This window comes from Tachysurus fulvidraco, chromosome 11, assembly GCF_022655615.1.
Source record: "Tachysurus fulvidraco isolate hzauxx_2018 chromosome 11, HZAU_PFXX_2.0, whole genome shotgun sequence".
Taxonomy (NCBI): domain Eukaryota; kingdom Metazoa; phylum Chordata; class Actinopteri; order Siluriformes; family Bagridae; genus Tachysurus; species Tachysurus fulvidraco.
Window position 1 is genome coordinate 19,842,374 of NC_062528.1, and position 21,168 is coordinate 19,863,541.

At 44.2% G+C, this 21,168-nt stretch overlaps 1 protein-coding gene across 4 annotated transcripts in view; it reads right to left on the bottom strand.

The window, feature by feature from the left end:
* The window catches only part of pds5b (PDS5 cohesin associated factor B), a 50,350-nt gene that overhangs the window by 21,169 nt on the left and 8,013 nt on the right, over nt 1–21,168 (bottom strand). For 3 of the 4 annotated variants that reach the window (XM_027150715.2, XM_027150713.2, XM_027150714.2), the window contains exons 2-16: nt 16,873–16,999; nt 16,577–16,780; nt 12,906–12,992; nt 12,704–12,801; nt 11,970–12,096; nt 9,939–10,019; nt 8,929–9,069; nt 8,085–8,200; nt 7,817–7,911; nt 7,065–7,210; nt 5,284–5,435; nt 1,474–1,587; nt 1,280–1,361; nt 1,130–1,178; nt 886–1,025 (exon numbers count right to left, since the gene is read on the bottom strand). In XM_027150715.2, the coding sequence (XP_027006516.1) occupies nt 886–1,025; nt 1,130–1,178; nt 1,280–1,361; nt 1,474–1,587; nt 5,284–5,435; nt 7,065–7,210; nt 7,817–7,911; nt 8,085–8,200; nt 8,929–9,069; nt 9,939–10,019; nt 11,970–12,096; nt 12,704–12,801; nt 12,906–12,992; nt 16,577–16,780; nt 16,873–16,980 (1,740 nt within the window). In that variant the 5' untranslated portion in view covers nt 16,981–16,999. Of the gene's footprint in view, nt 1–885; nt 1,026–1,129; nt 1,179–1,279; nt 1,362–1,473; nt 1,588–5,283; nt 5,436–7,064; nt 7,211–7,816; nt 7,912–8,084; nt 8,201–8,928; nt 9,070–9,938; nt 10,020–11,969; nt 12,097–12,220; nt 12,342–12,703; nt 12,802–12,905; nt 12,993–16,576; nt 16,781–16,872; nt 17,000–21,168 lie in introns of those variants that run through there. The other variant, XM_047820614.1, reaches the window with a different exon arrangement.

A 21,168-nucleotide genomic window follows, 5' to 3' on the forward strand; every position in this document is an offset into this window, starting at 1 on the left:
CACACCATTAGATCAGAGTAACACACACTTTAACCACGAAGGAGTTCAGGATCCCAGACGCTCACGACGTGAGCCGTTCTTTGTGCAGTTAGTAAACGCCTATTATACAGTTTAAATGACACCTTGTAAGAAACCGAACCTTTGTATTTGTCTTCATACAAAGTCCTTCTAGTAAAGACTTTACACTCAGCGGCCATCTTGGCAACACTCCCAGACATTCGAGTTCAACTTGGGGTCATAACTTAATTCCAGACCTTCAACCAGGAAAAGTAAAAGAAAGAAAATATCCCCTCTACTTGGAAACTCTCAGTTTTCTTTTTAAATCAGTAAGTACGTTTTGTGGAGTGAGAGGGGAAAAAAGAGGTTTGTGAAGGAACGATTATTTATAGCTGCTATGATGTAAGCAATTACATCATTAACATTTAATGGTACAATAAATCAAACGTGTTAGGTTCTCTCTTACACACACACACACACACACACACACACACACACACACTTAGATTGAATCAATACTTCACCTGCACCTAAATTTAACCTTTCCTTTAACCATTGCAATGTTTTTTTCTAAAAGAATATTTACTTAGGGGGAGAGAGAGAGAGAGAGAGAGAGAGAGAGAGAGAGAGATGGAGAGAGAGGTAGAGAGAGAGAGAGGGGGGAGAGAGAGATGGGGAGAGAGAGATGGAGGTAGAGAGATGGGGAGAAAGAGATGGAGGTAGAGAGAGAGAGAGAGAGGGATGGAGAGAGAGAGAGAGAGAGAGAGAGAGAGAGAGAGAGAGAGAGAGAGAGAGAGAGAGAGAGAGAGAGAGAGAGTCTATTACAACAACCTGGAATGAAAGGTTCGTCTCTGAGCCTCAGCACAAAGTTGAGATGAAGGTCCTTACCACGCAGACCTCGGCCTGTTTGCAGGAACAGGTTGGGCTGACCAGCGTCTCCAGCTGCTTCCTGATCTTCTCATCCTCCTCCAGAACCTGCGCCAGCTTCTTCACAAAGTCCTGCGCCTTCCCAGGATCGGGCAAGTTTCCTAAAAGAAGCATAAATTGAGGCGATTAAAGCGACTCTCACAACCACGCTGTTCCTCGTTTATTACAACACGACACACCAGGACTCGGACGCCGCCAGACTTACTTGTGATGACCATGACCTTCGAGAAGACCGCTTTGTTATAGGAGTCCGACTGAAAGGAAGAGAAAGTTCATTCCGGTTTAACTGTGAGGCACAAACACGACATGACGAGTGACACTGCACTTTTATCAGCAGACAGAACAGAGAACTTACTTTCGGCTGTTTAACCAGATCCAGCAAATCCTTGACATTGTGTCTCAGCATGTTCTGGCACTTCCACATTTCGTTCAGAGCTCTGGGGATGAAACGTTAAGACAACATTAACAGTTTGTACGTTACGATAAACTTGAACTGGAAATGAACTGACACCTTCTGACCAATCAGATTAGAGGAAATGCCAGGCTTACTTCACTGCGTTGGAGTCCAGCGTGGCGTACAGGTAATACAGACACTTCATCCGCTCTGCAGTCTCCAGATTATGAGGCACCATGTACTGGGCAAAGATTCTCTCCACAAGCAATCTGGCAATAACACAAAGATGATACGGTCAGACGGCGAGCGATGAGCTGTACGGCGACGGCAGAAAACGATCGATCGACACTTTTTTTCCGTAACTGAAAAAAGCACAATCACGGATGTCTGAGGGACCTTTTACACCTGGTGACTTCCTGCGTTTTCTGTGATCAGATAGCTATCCGAGGGTAAAAAGACCAGGTCTAAATGCCCTCCGAAACGTTTTCGAGACGGATATAAATCCGACGGTACAAACCCCTACAGGAGGAGGTCTGGGACATGTTTCAGATGAAACTGGACAGGTGTAAATGTATGTGGTTGTTCAAGCCACATACGTCAGCGCTATACTCCTCCCGAACGCAAGTACGTCACTCGCAGGTGATCTTTCACCCAGGCGTCTCGTCGGGTCTTAAAATGCGCTGCTGCTGCCAGCGAAAATGCAGCGAACAGCACAGTATTTTCCGCACTATAAGACGACTAACTAAAGTTAAACCACGACTCGATCACCTTCAAATCCTATAATCTGAACAGATTACTGCTCTTTTATATCTGTATTATAGCAATGAGTTGGAGTTGCTTATTTTCCCATGTTTACAGTGTCCAGCAGGAACTGAGAGTATCGTTCGTTTCTATTACTGGTACTAACTACAGAATAAAGATTTCCCTGTGTGACCTGCTCAATGTCCAGGATCCATAGACTGGGTAGAGTGTAATATTTACTTTCCTCCTCTATTTTCATCACTTCTTTTCATTCACAGCTGTTCTGTATTTTGTCTCCAAGTGTTGAGTTTTTCCCCTGGTGTTATTTTTTATTCCTAGATAAGTTCCACTTCTGTCATTAGACCTTGTTCATTTCTTGCACTTGACCTTTTATGGAGTCTTGTGGGCGTCGCTATATGCAAATGAGCTATTGTCAAGATGTCGTCATGCTCTGTACAGATGATCAGCATACACGAGGAAATGCGAATACAAAGAAAAGCCAGAATTTAACAACCTTTCTGTCAGAGATTAGAAGGAAGATACTGTAGGGGAAAAAAACAACCTTTGACCTTGTGATCCTGTCTGGATCTAATCCCCCAAAATCTAATAAATCATCTTCCTCATGTCTTACAAACATGGACACATGTCTTACAAACATGGACACACTTGAGTTCTAATGAGAATTTTGGACATACGACTCTGTAAACATACCTAGTTTTATATAAATAAAAAATACTTGTGGACGTGTGGGACAGAGCTGACCTGTTCTTTTAGATGTTTTATATAATTATATATTATAGCATTTTTTATATATTTCTCTCCCTCTACCTCTATCTATATACACACCTCTCTCATATATATATATATATCCATCTATATCTCTATATCTCTCTCTCCCTCCATCTATCTATCAATCTCTCTATCATCTATCTCTCTCTATCACCTATATCTCTCTCCATCCATCTACTGTGTATCTCTCTCTCCACCCATCTATCAATCTCTCTATCATCTATCTACTGTGTATCTCTCTCTCCATCCATCTACTGCATCTCTCTCTCCATCCATCTACTGCATATCTCTCTCCATCTATCAATCTCTCTATCATCTCTCTCTCTCTATCACCTATATCTCTCTCTCCATCCATCTACTATATCTCTCTCTCCATCCATCTACTGTATATCTCTCTCCATCCATCTACTGTATATCTCTCTCCATCCATCTACTGCATCTCTCTCTCTCCATCCATCTACTGTATATCTCTCTCCATCCATCTACTGTGTATCTCTCTCCATCCATCTACTGTGTATCTCTCTCTCTCCATCCATCTACTGTGTATCTCTCTCTCCATCCATCTACTGTGTATCTCTCTCTCCATCCATCTACTGTGTATCTCTCTCTCCATCCATCTACTGTGTATCTCTCTCTCCATCCATCTACTGTGTATCTCTCTCTCCATCCATCTACTATATATCTCTCTCCATCCATCTACTGTATATCTCTCTCTCCATCCATCTACTGTATATCTCTCTCTCCATCCATCTACTGCATCTCTCTCTCTCCATCCATCTACTGTATATCTCTCTCCATCCATCTACTGTGTATCTCTCTCTCCATCCATCTACTGTGTATCTCTCTCTCCATCCATCTACTGTGTATCTCTCTCTCCATCCATCTACTGCATATCTCTCTCCATCCATCTACTGTGTATCTCTCTCTCCATCCATCTACTGTGTATCTCTCTCTCTCTCTCTCCATCCATCTACTGTGTATCTCTCTCTCTCTCTCTCCATCCATCTACTGTGTATCTCTCTCTCTCCATCCATCTACTGTGTATCTCTCTCTCTCCATCCATGTACTGTGTATCTCTCTCTCCATCCATCTACTGTGTATCTCTCTCTCCATCCATCTACTGTGTATCTCTCTCTCCATCCATCTACTGTGTATCTCTCTCTCCATCCATCTACTGTGTATCTCTCTCTCCATCCATATCTCTCTCTCCATCCATATCTCTCTCTCCATCCATATCTCTCTCTCCATCCATATCTCTCTCTCCATCCATATCTCTCTCTCTCCATCTATATCTCTCTCTCCATCTATATATATATCTCTCCATCTATATCTCTCTCTCTCCATCTATATCTCTCTCTTCATCCATATCTGTCTCTCTCCATCTATATCTCTGTCTTCAGAGTCTGTGTGCAGTTTACCGATTATATCCATGCCTTCTTCCTGCAGCGCCTCCATCCCTCTAGGGTGTGTGTGTATGTGTGTTTTCATAGCTCTCGACATCATCATTATTATTCCCCCTCACACAGCCCTGGCACGGTGCAATAGTGAGAAAGCTAAAAGAGCTGATGGCAGGATTCAGAAGACAAAAACAGCTCCTGGATGAGAAGCATCTTTACAGCATGATCGAGCTTTTAGTAACAAAATGAACATCTGGTGCTGTTGTGTTTCTCTCAGCGTCATTACAGATCCTCTTTAAAAAGCAGTGCACATTCGTCATGGTGCGTTTATTAAGGGACGACAGCGGGATTTGTTTTTCTTACTCTTTCTTACTTAAAATGCAGAGAAAAAAATATGTAACAAAACACACACAGTCTCACACACACACACACACACTCACTAAACACACACACACACTCACTAAACACACACACACTCACTAAACAAACACACACTCACACTAAACACACACTCACACACACACACACACATACACAGTCTCACACACACACACAGTCTCAGTCACACACTCGGTCTCAGTCACACAGTCACACACACACACTCACTCACTCACACACTCACTCACTCACTCACTCACACACTCACTCACACACTCACTCACACACTCACTCACACACTCACTCACACACTCACTCACACACTCACTCACACACTCACTCACACACTCACTCACACACTCACTCACACACTCACTCACACACTCAAGTTGTAGTTGCCATGAAAACACGTTTTCTAATCCAGAATGCTTGTATTTGTAATGTAGATCTCTCCTGTGAATCATTGTATAGACACATTGTATAGGTCCCAGGGCAGAGACGTGTGAACACGGGCAGAAACGACTCGCCTAAAGCGGCTTAAAATAAATAAATAAATAATTTAGAGCTTATTATGTTCTTACAAGCACGTCGGTATGAAATAAAGGCTCAATATCAGAGGGTTTGATTTCCTACTTGTGTATTAAGGGTCACGTGACTTACCGGTCATCGATACTGTTCTGGTAGTAGATGTGCAGCAGCTTGTCTTTAATCCAGGAGATCTGTTTGGCTGCTTCTTTTCCTGCCTCCGCCTGCAGAGCGTACTTCTTATAGATCTGAGCGAGGCCCATCATCGCTTCCTTACGCACCCTCCACTGCAACACGAAAATATACTCATGAAGAAAAACTGATACGCTATAACGAGCTTCGGGGGAAATAAATAATGAAGTAGGACGCAGTCAAAGGGAGCGTTTGACTGATAAGCTGGTTATTAATACAAATAATATCTGATATTCACAGCGAAATGATTCAAAAGGAAAATAAATGAACTTATTTTTTAAGATTTGGTGAACGTCGAGCACTTTTGGTTTACGATATCAAACTGTTCAACGTATGTTCGTAAGAATATTTATTTTGTTTTATAGAAGGAAAAGGGGCTTTGTAATAACATGCAATAAAGTGTGAAGCTTGAATCAAATTGTGACCTGTGTATTTTTACACCGTTATAATTATGGGAGTTATTAATAAGCTCATTAAGGAGAAGGAGGGGGAGGAGGAAGAGGAGAAGAAGAGGACAGAGGAGGGGGAGAAGGAGGAGAAGAAGGAGAACAAGGAGTAGTAGAAGAAGGAGAAGGAGGAAAAGAAGGAAGAGAAGAAGAAGGAGAAAAGGAGGAGGAGACGAATAAGGAGAAAAAGGAGGAAGAGAAGAAGGAGGAGGAGGAGGAGAAGAAGAAGGAGAAAAAGAAGGAGAAAAAGGAGGAGAAAAAGAAGGAAGAGAAGAAGGAGAAGAAGAAGAAGGAGGAGGAGGAGAAGAAGGAGGAAAAGAAGTAGGAGAAAAAGGAGGAGGAGAAGATGGAGAAAAGGGAGGAAGAGACGAAGGAGAGAAGGGAGGAAAAGGAGGAAGAGAAGAAGAACAAGAAGGAAGAGAAGAAGGAGGAGAACAAGGAGGAGAAGAAAGAGAAGAATGCATGACATCAGGCACAAATAAAGATGTCAGAAATGTACTTATGTTCCTTATTGTGGTTTAATTGTATTGTATTCTATGTTCCGTGTAACAAAAGGCAACAACGCGGCTTGGTTTAGTTTCTCCCCCTTGAGATGTGTGTGTGTGTGTGTGTGTGTGTGTTTCCCTTTACATTACTTTGCAGATGCCGTTACCCAGAGTGACTTACATTTTTATCTCATTTATATCCAACTGAGCAATTGAGGGTTAAGGGCCTTGCTGAAGGGCCCAGCAGGGGACGCATTGTGGACCTGGGATTAGAACTCACAGCCTTCTGATCCGCGGTCCAAAGCCTTAACCACTAAGCTACCAGATTATAAAAGCAGTTCATTCACAATGGAGGTGAATGTAGCTGATACTGTAACAGCGTTGTTTAGTTACAGCCCCAGAGTTCATCTGGACGTAACCGAGCAGGACGAACAGAGACGTAAAACGTCTTCAGTATCGTTTATGCAGGTGTACAGAATGAGAAGCAGTTAGGTTTGACTCCCAAAAGTGATTTGAAAAGGCTGGATGGAGAACGGCTATATGCGAGTTATGGCTCGATATTTCATTTGGCTTCTGCAGCCTGGAGGCCCGAAGAGGCTGCAGATTAGATTAGGAAGAGAAATGGAGTGGAGCTGGAGAGAACCCGCAGAGCTAATGAGCTCCGGTCAGCCGAAATACACCGACGTCACGCGATAACAGCGGATCAAAGGGTGGGGGGTTTTATTTATTTATTTAAAACATCGCTGAAGGTGGAAAACAAAACCAGTCCAGAACAAAACCAAACAAAGCTCACCCGCTTGTCGAGCGTCCTCTCACGGACAAAGTTCAGCAAGTGATCGTTGACCAGAGCGAGGTCTTTTTTCGACGCGGTCACGATGGACACGATGACATCGTGTCGAATGGCTTCCTCCGGATCGTGAGATCTCACTTTAAGGTACTCTGAAAGCACAAAGGTGAAGATGAACGCCGTTCTCGTAACGGGAGAGAACGACATTTTCTTTCCCAAACAGGGAAAGTGCTATTATCTGCCCTCTGAGCTATACACGAGCTCGCAGAGGGATTATGTTCATGTTTACATAAAACATAGAAAACAAACATGGTCTCTCTTTTAATGCCAAAAAATGAGACAAAATAAAATTTATTATTATATATATATTTTTTTACCTATACATATTTTTTCCGGTAATGGAAATTGGGTGCATTCTCTAAATAAATAAATAAACAAATAAATAAATAAATAAAAACAATCTGCACATTATAATTAAAGATAAGACAACATAAGCATATTCTAATACTTATTTACTGCCTTTGTACTGGATTCAAACAGAACGAACGATGTTTATTCAGAACCGGAGATGTTTCAGGATGTACGTCGTGCTTCACAGTAACTCAACAAAGGCTCATTTAAAAAAAAAAAAAAAATTTTTTTAAATAAATATTTGATTAAAAGCCGGTGAAATTCGAACAGCGTGCATGAGAGTGCATTTGGACTGAAAGCAGATACCGGCGCAAATCCGATGTGCTCTCAGGAGTCCGATCCCTCACCTGTGAGATCTTTAGCCAAATCCGGATGATTCATCAGGCAGTGGCTGGCGAACTTCACGCACTCCAGGCGAATAGGAACATGGATATCGTTAAACCTTTAGAGAAAGTAATATGTAGAAGTCAGCGAGGAACAGAAAATCTTCACAGATAGTTATTTAGATATGAAGTAGAGAATATTACTAATGACTTTATTACTACTGTTATTGATAACAACAACAACCACCGAAACCACGACAACAAAGTTGGAGGAGGAAGAAGGAAGCTCTACCTCCCGAGGTAACACTGCCACAGAGGCTTGTTCTGGGAGGCGAGCTCGGAGTCTTTTGCGCCGAACATCTTGGCCAAAAGCTTGACAACTTGAAGCCGTTCATCATTGTCGTTACTCTGCACACGCACACACACACGCACACACACGCACGCACAAATACAGAGATTATTCCTTCGTCGCTAAAGCTGCAGGAAGCAAAGTCAATTAATTCAGTTGTGATGAATGAACTCATTGAGTCTATTCAGCGTTTCAGTTATTGCATTTTGCATAAAAACAAAACGCTGGCGCACACAAAGAAAGCCGGTGCAAAGGCGATAAGTCGTGAATATACACTTATGGGATACAAATCATCATGAAATATTGGAAGCCGTTGAAGGTTAAGGTTAAAAAAATTTAATACTAAATACATGATTAGATTAAAAACAAAAAAACCTGACCTAGCAATAAAGCCGATATAACGTGTGCGCTAATACCTCACACACTCGCTCACACACACACACACGCGCTCACACACACACTTGCTCACACACACACTTGCTCACACACACACACTCGCGCTCACACACACTCCCTCACACACACAATACCTCACACACACACACACACACACACTCCCTCACACACACACACACACTCCCTCACACACACACACACACACACTCCCTCACACACACACACACTCCCTCACACACACACACACACTCCCTCACACACACACACACTCCCTCACACACACACACACTCCCTCACACAGCAGCATGAAAGTGGCAGCAGTTGCGTTGTTACACCGATAATATTAAATTCATTACTATAAGCGAGTCAGGATTTTAAACAGAAACTGTACCTTAAGTTTAAACTCCAGCTGAGGCAGAACAGAAAGCAGCAGATGACTGTCGATGTTGTAGAGCTCCAGGATTAAATCGAACACGTGCTCCGACAGATCGCTAACTGACGTCTTCCCCAGCATCAGCACCTGGTTAAAAAACTGAAGGGGAACAAAAACAAAACACAAACACAATCTTCAACCACCTCCGTCCATCACAGTCAGGAAACGGCAGCTGCAGCGTGTTCAGAAAACGCTTCGTACGGGAGCTCGCGGCTGCACACCGAACACTTATCAACAAACAGACCTGTTCATTGGCGTTAAATCTCCATCTCCACTACGGCACAAAAGGGCGAATCGTATCGTATCAAACGTAAAAGTATGTTAAATATAGATGCATTTATAAAATACTTCAATTTTAAAAATACTTCAATCCGTCGCCAGTTCTGAATCTGGAGATGATAAACTACGAATAACATACATAAATAAAATAATTTCAACTCGATGCATTAATAGCTGTTCTTTTTTTATTACCCGCCACAGAAGAATAAAAGATGAACCTTTAAACTGTGGTTTCTTTTTGTGACATCTGTCCTCTTATTAAATGTGCGAGATGGGAAGGAAGAAAGGATTGTGACGATCGTGATAGTGTTTGTTTGTGGATCTAGTGTCCAAAGTAGTGTGTGATTTTTCTGTACGGGTCCGATAAGCACGCACGACGGAAGCGTGTGTTTAATTCTCATGGCTACATCCTCACTAGCTCACAGCGGTAAGTGTGTATTTGTACCGAGGTCTGAGAGGAACACCGGCGCGTTACGACTGCCCCTGTGGGAGGTAACGAGGACGAGCGTGGGCCGGCACGATGCGGCGCGGCGTTACACACTAACACGTATTCCTTTACATGTGGGAAATAATTTCAAGATCGTTGCACAGTCGCTTGAGGTTACGGTCGACCCTCAGGAGCTTGTTAAGTATTCAAAACAACAGTGAATGATGTAACAGAAAGCCTGTGGCAGTAAAACCTCACTCACGTTGGTTATGTAAGGCTCGATGGCCTGCGCGGTTCTCTTCAGCAGGGCTTTGGCTAGGTCGTACGCCTGCTTGTTCAGATTCTGCAAATAAAACCATTTCAGAAACTTATTATTATTATATAACCAGAGAAAGAGCGTTTTTAATTATTACTCACATCAGTACGGTCACCGTGACTGTGTATTAGTTACTCAAAGTTACCCTTCAACTGAATTAGACAACATCGCGATTAGAATAACAGATCAATTGCTAGACAGGAAACGGAGACAGTGTTACTGAACATGATTAAAAACTAAAAGAAAACCAAACTGAACTATAGATAAGCAGGTAACCACGACAAGAGAGACAGAAAAATAAATAGCAGGAAGTGTGAATAAAATCAGAAGATAAAACACCAAGCAGACAAAACGCAGACCACACAGAACTCATGCAGGACGGCAAAACATGACAGACCAGACTGGACATGCAGTTTTCAGTAGGCTAGCCTTTAAGAGCGAAAGACGGGCAGAACAGGAGAAGGTGAGATGAAGAACATTAGACGCTTGGACGTGCAACAGAAAACACGAGGCAGACAGATGATAGACTGACAGGATGCTAGAACTTTTGATTAAAAAAAAAAAACTCAAGAACCAAGAGGAAACCAGACTGAAAAATAAAATATGAGACTGACAGGACATTACAGACAGACAGACAGAGCCCGAGGCAGACAGACAGACAGAGAGAGCCCGAGGCAGACAGACAGACAGAGAGAGCCTGGGGCAGACAGACAGAGAGAGCCCGGGGCAGACAGACAGACAGACAGAGAGAGCCCGGGGCAGACAGAGAGAGCCCGGGGCAGACAGACAGAGAGAGCCCGAGGCAGACAGACAGAGAGAGCCCGGGGCAGACAGACAGACAGAGAGAGCCTGGGGCAGACAGACAGACAGAGCCCGGGCAGGCAGGCAGACAGAGAGAGCCCGGGCAGGCAGGCAGACAGAGAGAGCCCGGGCAGGCAGGCAGACAGAGAGAGCCCGGGGGAAAGAAAGACAGACAGAGAGAGCCCGGGGCAGACAGACAGACAGAGAGAGCCCGGGGCAGACAGACAGACAGAGCCCGGGCAGGCAGGCAGACAGAGAGAGCCCGGGGCAGACAGAGAGAGCCCGGGGCAGACAGACAGAGAGAGCCCGAGGCAGACAGACAGAGAGAGCCCGGGGCAGACAGACAGACAGAGAGAGCCTGGGGCAGACAGACAGACAGAGCCCGGGCAGGCAGGCAGACAGAGAGAGCCCGGGCAGGCAGGCAGACAGAGAGAGCCCGGGCAGGCAGGCAGACAGAGAGAGCCCGGGGGAAAGAAAGACAGACAGAGAGAGCCCGGGGCAGACAGACAGACAGAGAGAGCCCGGGGCAGACAGACAGACAGACAGACAGAGCCCGGGCAGGCAGGCAGACAGAGAGAGCCCGGGCAGGCAGGCAGACAGAGAGAGCCCGGGGCAGACAGACACACAGAGAGAGCCCGGGGCAGACAGACACACAGAGAGAGCCCGGGGCAGACAGACACACAGAGAGAGCCTGGGGCAGACAGACAGACAGAGAGAGCCCGGGCAGGCGGGCAGGCAGGCAGACAGAGAGAGCCCGGGCAGGCAGGCAGACAGAGAGAGCCCGGGCAGGCAGACAGAGCCTGGGGCAGGCAGGCAGACAGACAGAGAGAACCTGGGGCAGACAGACAGACAGACAGACAGAGAGAGCCTGGGGCAGGCAGGCAGGCAGACAGAGCCTGGGGCAGGCAGGCAGGCAGACAGACAGACAGACAGACAGAGTCTGGGGCAGAACAAACAAAACTTCAGATCATACAGACAGAATGACAAAATGAGAGATACAAATGAAATAAACGAGACTCCACCACACAAGGTGGGTTTTATATAGAACATAAATATAAATAAATAAAACACAATATACACTCACCACTACCATGTTAATTATATGTCATTTAGCACATTAACACCAAAAGGGGATTAAATCATTCCTCATGACAACAGCAGCTCATTACTTGGTACCTTGTGTGCTGGAACTAAGTTGACCAGGACGGTGTCCAGGAGCTCCTGAGAAACAGAGTCTCCTTCACAGACGATCGAGCTCATCAGGTCTACCATGTGCATATGCACCTTCTGATTGTGTCCATTACTGCACACACACACACACACACACACACACACACACACACACACACACACACACACACACACACACGTCAGTAATGCTGAAACCTCTTCCAGCACATGCAGAGAATATTCTCGTTATCTCTTACTAAGAAAAGAAGCAAAGATGAGTCACGATGCACTTAATGTCTGACTGGCGCTTAACAAATCATTATATAGCTGGAATAGGGCAAGGATCTGCACACAAGATGCGTTTCTGCAGGTGTGTGTGTGTGTGTAGGAGGCATCTGCAGAACCCCCCCTTCCCTCCCCGCCCCATCAACACATGCGCCACTGTGTTTTCCCTCAGCGAGGACGTATCCAGCTGAGACGCCTAACCGTTAATACACAGCACACCCCATAAGGAAGTCCCACCTGAGACACACACACACACATAACCGTCATACTGGAGTATAATATTAGTGAACAGGCAGCTGACGGCTCGTTACAGCTCAACAAATAACCCAGAGCTTTCCATTTACATCAGTACGCTGTAAATTACATACCCTTCCTTCTGAATTACGAGCGCTCTGTGCGTGCGTGTGTGTGTTTGAGAGATAAGGATTTTTGCATGCGTGAAAGCAGCGACTTACTTGATCACTTGGAAGAGCGTTCTGTACAGTTGAGTAAATATTTCGTTGCTGTCCTCCAATTCGAAGCAGATGTTGTAGGATTTCACCCAAGCGATATTCTGTCAGGAGAAAGAAAGAAATAAATCCATACAGAATTTAAAATAAATGTGAACTACATTCTACAAACAAACAAACAAACAAATAGGAAACTCGTACCACATACCTCCAGTAAGTAAAAATATCGATTGAACTGGGCGCTTTTAGTGTCCTCCAATCCTTTTAGCTGCCGGGTTATGAACATAAATATATCCTGGGAGAGAAGGAGAAGGAGGAGGAGAAGAAACATGAGGTTGGCAGTTTTAAACCTCCGGATGCCAAGATGCCTAGAGTTCAAGCAGATTATGAGGTCAGACACAAAAGGAGAAGAAAAAAAAGTCAATCAATTTAAGCTGAACCGCAAAAGTCTGGTTTGTCTTTTCCGCCAAGTTGTTTGCCAGAATTACCGTTAAAATATACGTCAAACACGAAGGAAGCTATTAAAGAAATCCACAGTCTGTTAATGAATGATGGATCCAGTGTGATTTGGACTGTTTAAACACCTGAAATCTCAATCTGCACAATGCGGAGTTCGATTATTAGCGTTAGATCATAATGCCGTGCGTTAAAGGCAGTGTCGGGCAGTGAGGCCATCCTTAAAAATATTCCTGTTTGCCGTAACCCGACCGACCCTGTAGATTTAGGAACGACTCAAATTATTTGTTTTGCTTCAAGTCCGACTGACTTGCCGGTTGTAAATTTGCATTACATTATTTTTTTTACTCTTTAAACAACTAATACAAAAGCATAATTATATTTTAGTAAGTATTGTAAATATATAAGTCGCCTAGGCCTACATACAAACGAAGGCTACGTTCCTTCTTTTAAATAAAACCCGTGACATCATCTATGTTTACACTACTGGTTACCGGATGTCACACTACGGCCTGTGTGTTCGCTTCGTCTCATTCTCTCATTTACTGTCAGAGTCGACGGTTCGCGCTCGGTAATGATGGCTGCGGCTGCAGTAAACAAAATGTTCGCCGTCACCGTTCACAGTCATGCGGGTTCGGGCGCCATAATACATCTAATAAGTTCATTAAAACAGCTCGACACCGCTTTAACTTGGCACGAAGCATCAAAATAAGGTTTGTAATGATGCGCCCGAAGGCACGGGTTGAAGACCCAGTCAGTGACGTCACGATATGCTAATTTGTTTAAAGTCATACCTACGTAATCACCATCACCAAATTTTTTTTACATTGAAACATGAAATAAAATATATATAGACCTACTTACCGACCCTTTTTTTTTTTTTACTGTTACTGCAAACCAAAATATTTTTAAGGATGGCCTAGGCGTTACTGTAACGCAGTTACTTTTGACAGTAACTAATACTCTAATGCGTTACTTTTTAAATAAAGTAACTCCGTTACCGTTACCATACGGTGCGTTTGTCCCTTACTTTTTAATTTAAATCATTTAGACTGAAGTGTAGCCTACAGACTAACCTGTTTACAGCAGCGACGCATTGTAGGATCGGTGGATGCCGACCTGTAAACACGAAGACGCCGCACTGTGGGCGTGTTCCTGTTTATTCAAGTATGTGTGGCAGTAACGGCGAGTCGAGGCGAGAGCAAGACGAGTTTCTCAACGTGGAAATATGCTCGTTATTTCACTTTAGTTGAGCATAAAGACAAAAACCTTTTAGTCAAATGTAAGCTGTGTTTCGAAGGTCCTGTCTACTGTCGATAAACAGCAACTCCAATCTGGATGTAGAAACTACAGGCTTCGCAACTACAAACTACAAGCTAGAATCTAACCCGGTGTCGGTGGACACACTCGAAGTGACTCAAGCCCCTCCAGCCAAACAACAGTGACTAGATTTTAACCAGACTGTTAGCCAGGGACAGTTTTGTGTTTGTACAGACCATAATGCATAAAAGGGCATTAATGGGAACATTAAAGAACGCTCTTTAAAAAAGAAAAACAAAAACAAAAACGTTAACTAAAGCGTTAATTTTTGGTGTAAATAATCAACAAAGTAATTGCGTTACTTTTTGAATGAAGTGACTAGTAACTGTAACTAGTTCACAACACTGTGTAAAGGTTGTATGTTTACACAAGTGTGTCATAACTTTTATTTAAAAAAAAAAACAGAGGCAGAATTCAGGCATTTTAGGTGAATTCGTGGCTGTGTTTATGGACAGAACGGCACAGCTAGAGATCTAGTAGAGATCAGAAGTCAGAATAATGTTGAGTTCATCGATCTGGTGCATGAAAGGGTTAAGCGTGCTGTAGTCGTGCTAGTTAAACATAATGTGCACATTAATTATTTTAAATGCTTTTGTATTTAATATGTTTTTAAAAACTGATCTGATTAATTGATGGAAAAAAAGGCCTAACGTTAAAGGATGCAGCCGAGTGACGATGTTCATGTGCAACAAGGTCAGAAAACCACTTTAGAGAACAAGAGAGTCTCTCTCTCTCTCTGTGTCTCTCTCGGACTCTCTCTGTGTGTGTCTCTCTCTCTCTCTCTCTCTCTCTCTCTCTCTCTCTCTGTGTCTCTCTCGGACTCTCTCTGTGTGTGTGTCTCTCTCTCTCTGCATGTCTCCCTGTCTCTCTCAGACTCTCTCACTGTGTCTCTCTCAGACTCTCTCACTGTGTCTCTCTCAGACTCTCTCACTGTGTCTCTCTCAGACTCTCTCACTGTGTCTCTCTCAGACTCTCTCACTGTGTCTCTCTCAGACTCTCTCTCTCTGTGTGTCTCAGACTCTCTCACTGTGTCTCTCTCAGACTCTCTCTCTCTGTGTGTCTCAGACTCTCTCTCTCTCTCTGTGTGTCTCTCTCAGACTCTCTCTCTCTGTGTGTCTCTCTCAGACCTGTGTCTCTCTCAGACTCTGTGTCTCTCTCTCAGACTCTCTCTCTCTGTGTCTCTCTCAGACTCTCTCTCTGTGTGTCTCTCTCAGACTCTCTCTCTGTGTGTCTCTCTCAGACCTGTGTCTCTCTCAGACTCTCTGTGTGTCTCTCTCAGACTCTCTCTCTGTGTCTCTCTCAGACCTGTGTCTCTCTCAGACTCTCTGTGCGTCTCTCACCGACTCTCTCTCTCTGTGCGTCTCTCACCGACTCTCTCTCTCTGTGCGTCTCTCACCGACTCTCTCTCTGTGTGTGTCTCTCACCGACTCTCTCTCTCTGTGTGTCTCTCACCGACTCTCTCTCTCTGTGTGTCTCTCACCGACTCTCTCTCTCTGTGTCTCTCACCGACTCTCTCTCTCTGTGTCTCTCACCGACTCTCTCTCTGTGTGTCTCTCACCGACTCTCTCTCTCTCTGTGTGTCTCTCACCGACTCTCTCTCTCTCTGTGTGTCTCTCACCGACTCGCTCTCTGTGTGTCTCTCACTGACTATCTCTCCGTGTGTCTCTCACCGACTCTCTCTCTCTGTCTCTCTCCCCGACTCACTCTCAGCCTCTCACCCTCCCAGTCTCACCCTCTCTATCTGTCTCTCTCCCTCTCTTTTCAAGCCACCCATCTCCCCAGGTGTGACATATGAAGAGGTGGAGATTGCCAAGTGTCATGATGATGCTATCATATAGCACCCTTAGAGCAGGGAGTAAGGGCTCAAGGGCAGAAACAGTGGCGGTTTGGCAGTGCTGGGGCTTAAACCCTGACCTTCCTATCGACACCCCAGAGCCTCAATCACTTGAGCCACCCCTGCCACAGCTTGGGGTGGGTGAGAGATCTGAATGGCTCGTTACAGTGTTCCAGGCTTTCAGAAGTTAATATCCTGTCGTTTTCCGAGGCATAAACAAAACTTTAAGGTTCTGCTCTTTCGTGACGCAAAGCTCCCGTCTCTTGTACCTTCAGCTTATCCGGCGACGTGTAGGGAGCCTCTGGAGCGTAGATACGGAAGATGTCGGCCAGGCAGCAGGCCACCAGGAGCCTGACGTCTTTGTCCGGGTGCTTCAGGAAGAAGTCTGAGGCCAGGTGCAGAGCAAGGTTCAGGTACAGCTCTTTCTCCTCCTCTGAATCTTGGTCCATGTCCATGAAGGTCTTAACCACCATCTTAACAAAAACATATCAGCTTATATCAGATAAATGTGTACAGAATAATCACCCACAACTACTTTTGCCCCCCCACTTTTATTTTTTTTTACCTTGAGCCTCCGGACCATCTCTTCCTTGGAGATTTTATCGGAGATCTCCTTCACCCCCGGAGGGTAGGTGATCTTGCCATCTGCGGCTCGATTCTTGGAGTGAGCCATGCTCGCCGACTAGTGCACGCTGATGAGGTAAATAAATAAATAAAATAAATAACCTTGTAAGTGAGCACCGCAGCAACCACGAGAAGCAAACTGCAATTTTTAATTCCAAGTCGAGTTTAAAAGACGACCTTCGCAGACGTGCAACACCGAATGACAAAAATAAGTTGTTGTTTGTGGTGTAAAAAAAAGGGCAACTGTTAGTTAGGCAGGGCAAAACTTTATAATGTTCTTAACAGGCGTACTTGGAAGGGGTGAAAGTCTGTTAACGGTAACAGTGATTTGCAAACAAATGTTTAAATAAATACTTATTTTTTTCATCAATTCTTAATCGAATTTTAAATGTTATACACACATTTTATAAACATTGTTTAAAAAAAAGGCACAGTAAGTCAAACTGGAGCTCTGTTACATCTCGGTCACTCGATTCAGAATCGTGTCTCGATTCGACTCGTCCGCTGTTTTATTAGAGGGGGAAAAAAAGCTTTTGGCTTATTTTTGAATGATTAATTAAAAACAGAACAGAGTTCCAAACATAATGCAGAAATGTAGGAAGACGTGTCTAAGGAGCTGGACGAGTTTTCAATCTCAACGCCGCCGCCACGGTCTCTGCTGATTCGGTGCTTACCTGCATTTTTTATTAAATAAAGTGCTGGTGAAAATATTATCTAATAAAGTGTGGTGTCTCCTGACAGTTACACATCAAGAGAAAATAAAGACTGACAATAATTAAAATTATATCTTTCACACGAGCCACAACATTAGTCAAATGATACATGATACAAATTCATCTTATTAGGCACAAATTTCGTTTGCCCAGGAACTGGAACCCTTTTGTTTCCTTTAGTCCAGGGGTCGGCAACCCGCGGCTCCGGAGCCGCAAGTGGCTCTTTCATCCCTCTGCTGCGGCTCCCTGTAGCTTTGGAAAATAAATATTTAATTTAAGTTTTTTATTTTTGTTAGTTAGTTTTTAAAAGTTTCTAAATTCTAAGATCATGATGCTCTTGTAACATTAAAGTAAACCGTGTTTAATTTAATTTTTTTTTGGTCGCTCAAAATATGCGTCATAACTGCCGACTTGCGAAATCCGACACACAGAAGTAGGCGCATTTTTGATTTGCTGCAGCCGGCAAGTTAAATTTTTATGTCATGCAGGGTGTTCAAGTGTCACACAGTGAGAATGACAGTCACGCATGTGGGTCTTTTCTCACCCTCTCCCGCCGCACATCGTATTCTCACGCAGAAAAACTTTTTGAGTGTATATTTAATAAGCCGCAGCACCCAAAATGTATCAGTCCGCACCGCTGTCTCCATGGAACCGGGCAGGAATGAAGCGCGTCTCAGTTCTTAGTCGAGTCTGACACTTATCAGCCAATCAAAAAAGAGGCTACACAATAGCCAATCAGAAAATAGCACTATCGGGGAAAGATTTAACGCAGCAACCAGTGAAAAAAAGCGAGGGGTTGGAGATGTCACGCTTGCCTGTCTCCAAAACTTGAGAGCCCTGGTCATGAATACGAATGGCTCAATTATATATTAAACATTTTATTTGAAAGTAACCTTCAACCCAGCGCCTTTTTTCTTAAGGTTAGTTCAAACCGTTCAAAATATTTTTGTTTGCCTGCAGAAATAAAATTGCGTTTAATCGGTAGCAGTTAATTTATTTCATAAATGCAACACACTATAGTTTTTTTCTATACTTTCCATAAAAGTAAAAAAAAAACGACATATGCAGTGTTCTCTTCATTTTAGATGTCAAAAGGGTTTTGTGGCTCCCTGTGGTATTTTTTCTGTGGGAAACGGGTCCAAATGGCTCTTTGAGTGTTTAAGGTTGCCGACCCCTGCTTTAGTCTGTACAAGTGCACTGAATAACCAGATAACTGCTTCACCGTATGTTAGCACCCCACGCTAATGTCCAGCAGCTAACAGGTACAGGTAGTCAGTAACAGGATTAAAGGTGGGGTGCACGATGTTTGATAGCCAATGTTGACATTTGAAATCACCAAAACAAACACGGCCCTAAACCAAATGAGTGTCACCTGTGTTTTTATAGCTCTGTCCACACATACATACATAACCCAGGCAATTATAATGGCGAAACCTGTTGGGGCAGCTGGTTGGGGGTATATTTTTATCAATAAATGAACTCGATGAGTAATGCTATGGTAATATAAATGTTTTTGTAGTACTGTGTGTTTTACCGTGAAAGGTTTAGCTCCATTTCACGCAGAAGACGACACTCAGCACCTAGAGCGCAAGGCAGAGGTAACGGTAGGTAACCGCCATGTCAATGTTTCAATCGCTTTCTGCTAATGTCAGACATGCGCACCGAACACTCTCTACGCCACATTAACAAGACACGCCCCTTTCTGCTCATGGGCTACACGTTTGTTTTGTTAGTCAGCCCGACTCAGTTTTCTGAAGCATTTTTCTTAAATATCGTGCACCGCCCCTTTAATTTAGCCATGCAGGGTGAGTAGAAGATGGTACACGTGGATGTGGTGTAGGCATATAAAATGAAAGCATCGCACTAAACCACTCTCTTGGTTGCTACAATACATCTCCCAAATGCTCCTGTAAGACATTAAACAACAAACAGCAATAAAACAGTATTTATTCTGGTCTCGGTGCTGTTGATGGTTCTAATTAAAGTCTGACCATCAGTGTGAATATTTGAATCAAGTAATAAAATGATCTCAATCCTTTGCAGAACATGAAATATTCAATAATATTCGATTATTATATGCAAAGATTAGTGACACGTGTTTATTTCATAAGCAGAAGTGTGATGTTCCAAACACTCAGACCTTTAATGAAGTGTGGACCAGGTCTATGAGGAGCAGCGTCACGGTCTAGTAGGAGCAGCGTCACGGTCTAGTAGGAGCAGCGTCACGGTCTAGTAGGAGCAGCGTCACGGTCGAGTAGGAGCAGCGTCACGGTCTAGTAGGAGCAGCGTCACGGTCGAGTAGGAGCAGCGTCACGGTCTAGTAGGAGCAGCGTCACGGTCTAGTAGGAGCAGCGTCACGGTCTAGTAGGAGCAGCGTCACGGTCTAGTAGGAGCAGCGTCACGGTCTAGTAGGAGCAGCGTCACGGTCTAGTAGGAGCAGCGTCACGGTCTATTAGGACCAGCACCACGGTCTATTAGGACCAGCACCACGGTCTATTAGGACCAGCACCACGGTCTATCAGGACCAGCACCACGGTCTATCAGGACCAGCACCACGGTCTATTAGGACCAGCACCACGGTCTATTAGGACCAGCACCAGACTTTGTGCACAAAATCATGTGTTTGTTGAACCATGATGAGTCCAAAGAGAGACGGATCGCAACTTTCTGCTGAAAGATTAACAGGTTCCAGAGACATTTCCCCCTAATCAGAGACAGCAGTCTTGGCAGCGTGGCACTGAGGATTCAGTCCTTGTGCGCTACATCAGAAACTGCAAGCTGTTCAGCGATATGGACGCACTTACATTTCAAAAGAAAATCACTGACTTCTGGCAGAGAGATCGGAGGTTACCGCGTACTTGGAAAAGGCTCGGCTTGGATTTCTTCACACCTGATATCAGATACAAACGAGGCTCTAATGCCCCTTTTCCACCAAGGCAGCCTAATTTAGAATCAGTTCATTATTTTTCGACAGCCAAAGCACCGGCTCTGAAACAGGAAAAGTGGTTCTTAAGTAGCACCAAAACGTTGCTGGTCTAGACTTAATAACCACTTGCTTGAGGGCCTGTGGGCGGAGCTACTGTTAGCGCCTGGGGGCGGGGCTACTGTTAGCGCATTTGATAATGTACCTTAAGTATACTGATGTTTAATACACTTTTACTTTACCACAATATGATCAATTTTTGGCACACGATAGTAGGTAGCTACATGCTAAGGCTACATTTTTTCTGTGTTAATGATAAAATAACGTTATGTACTTTCTCGATCACAACCTCCGTTTATACAGATTACACTGAGCTGCACGTACACGTTGGATTCGCCGTATTTGGATGCCAATGTGGGTTCACAAAGCCATGAGCATTAACAGTAAAGCAACATCCGCCATTGTGTTTGCCGCTGCTGTGTCAACGTTGCTGTGTAACGTGACACGTATACAGTGACGTCAGACTCGGCTCTGTGACGGCTCTCTAACCGATGGAAAGGCAAACCGGTTCTTAGAAGGTTCTCCAGTGGAACCAACACCG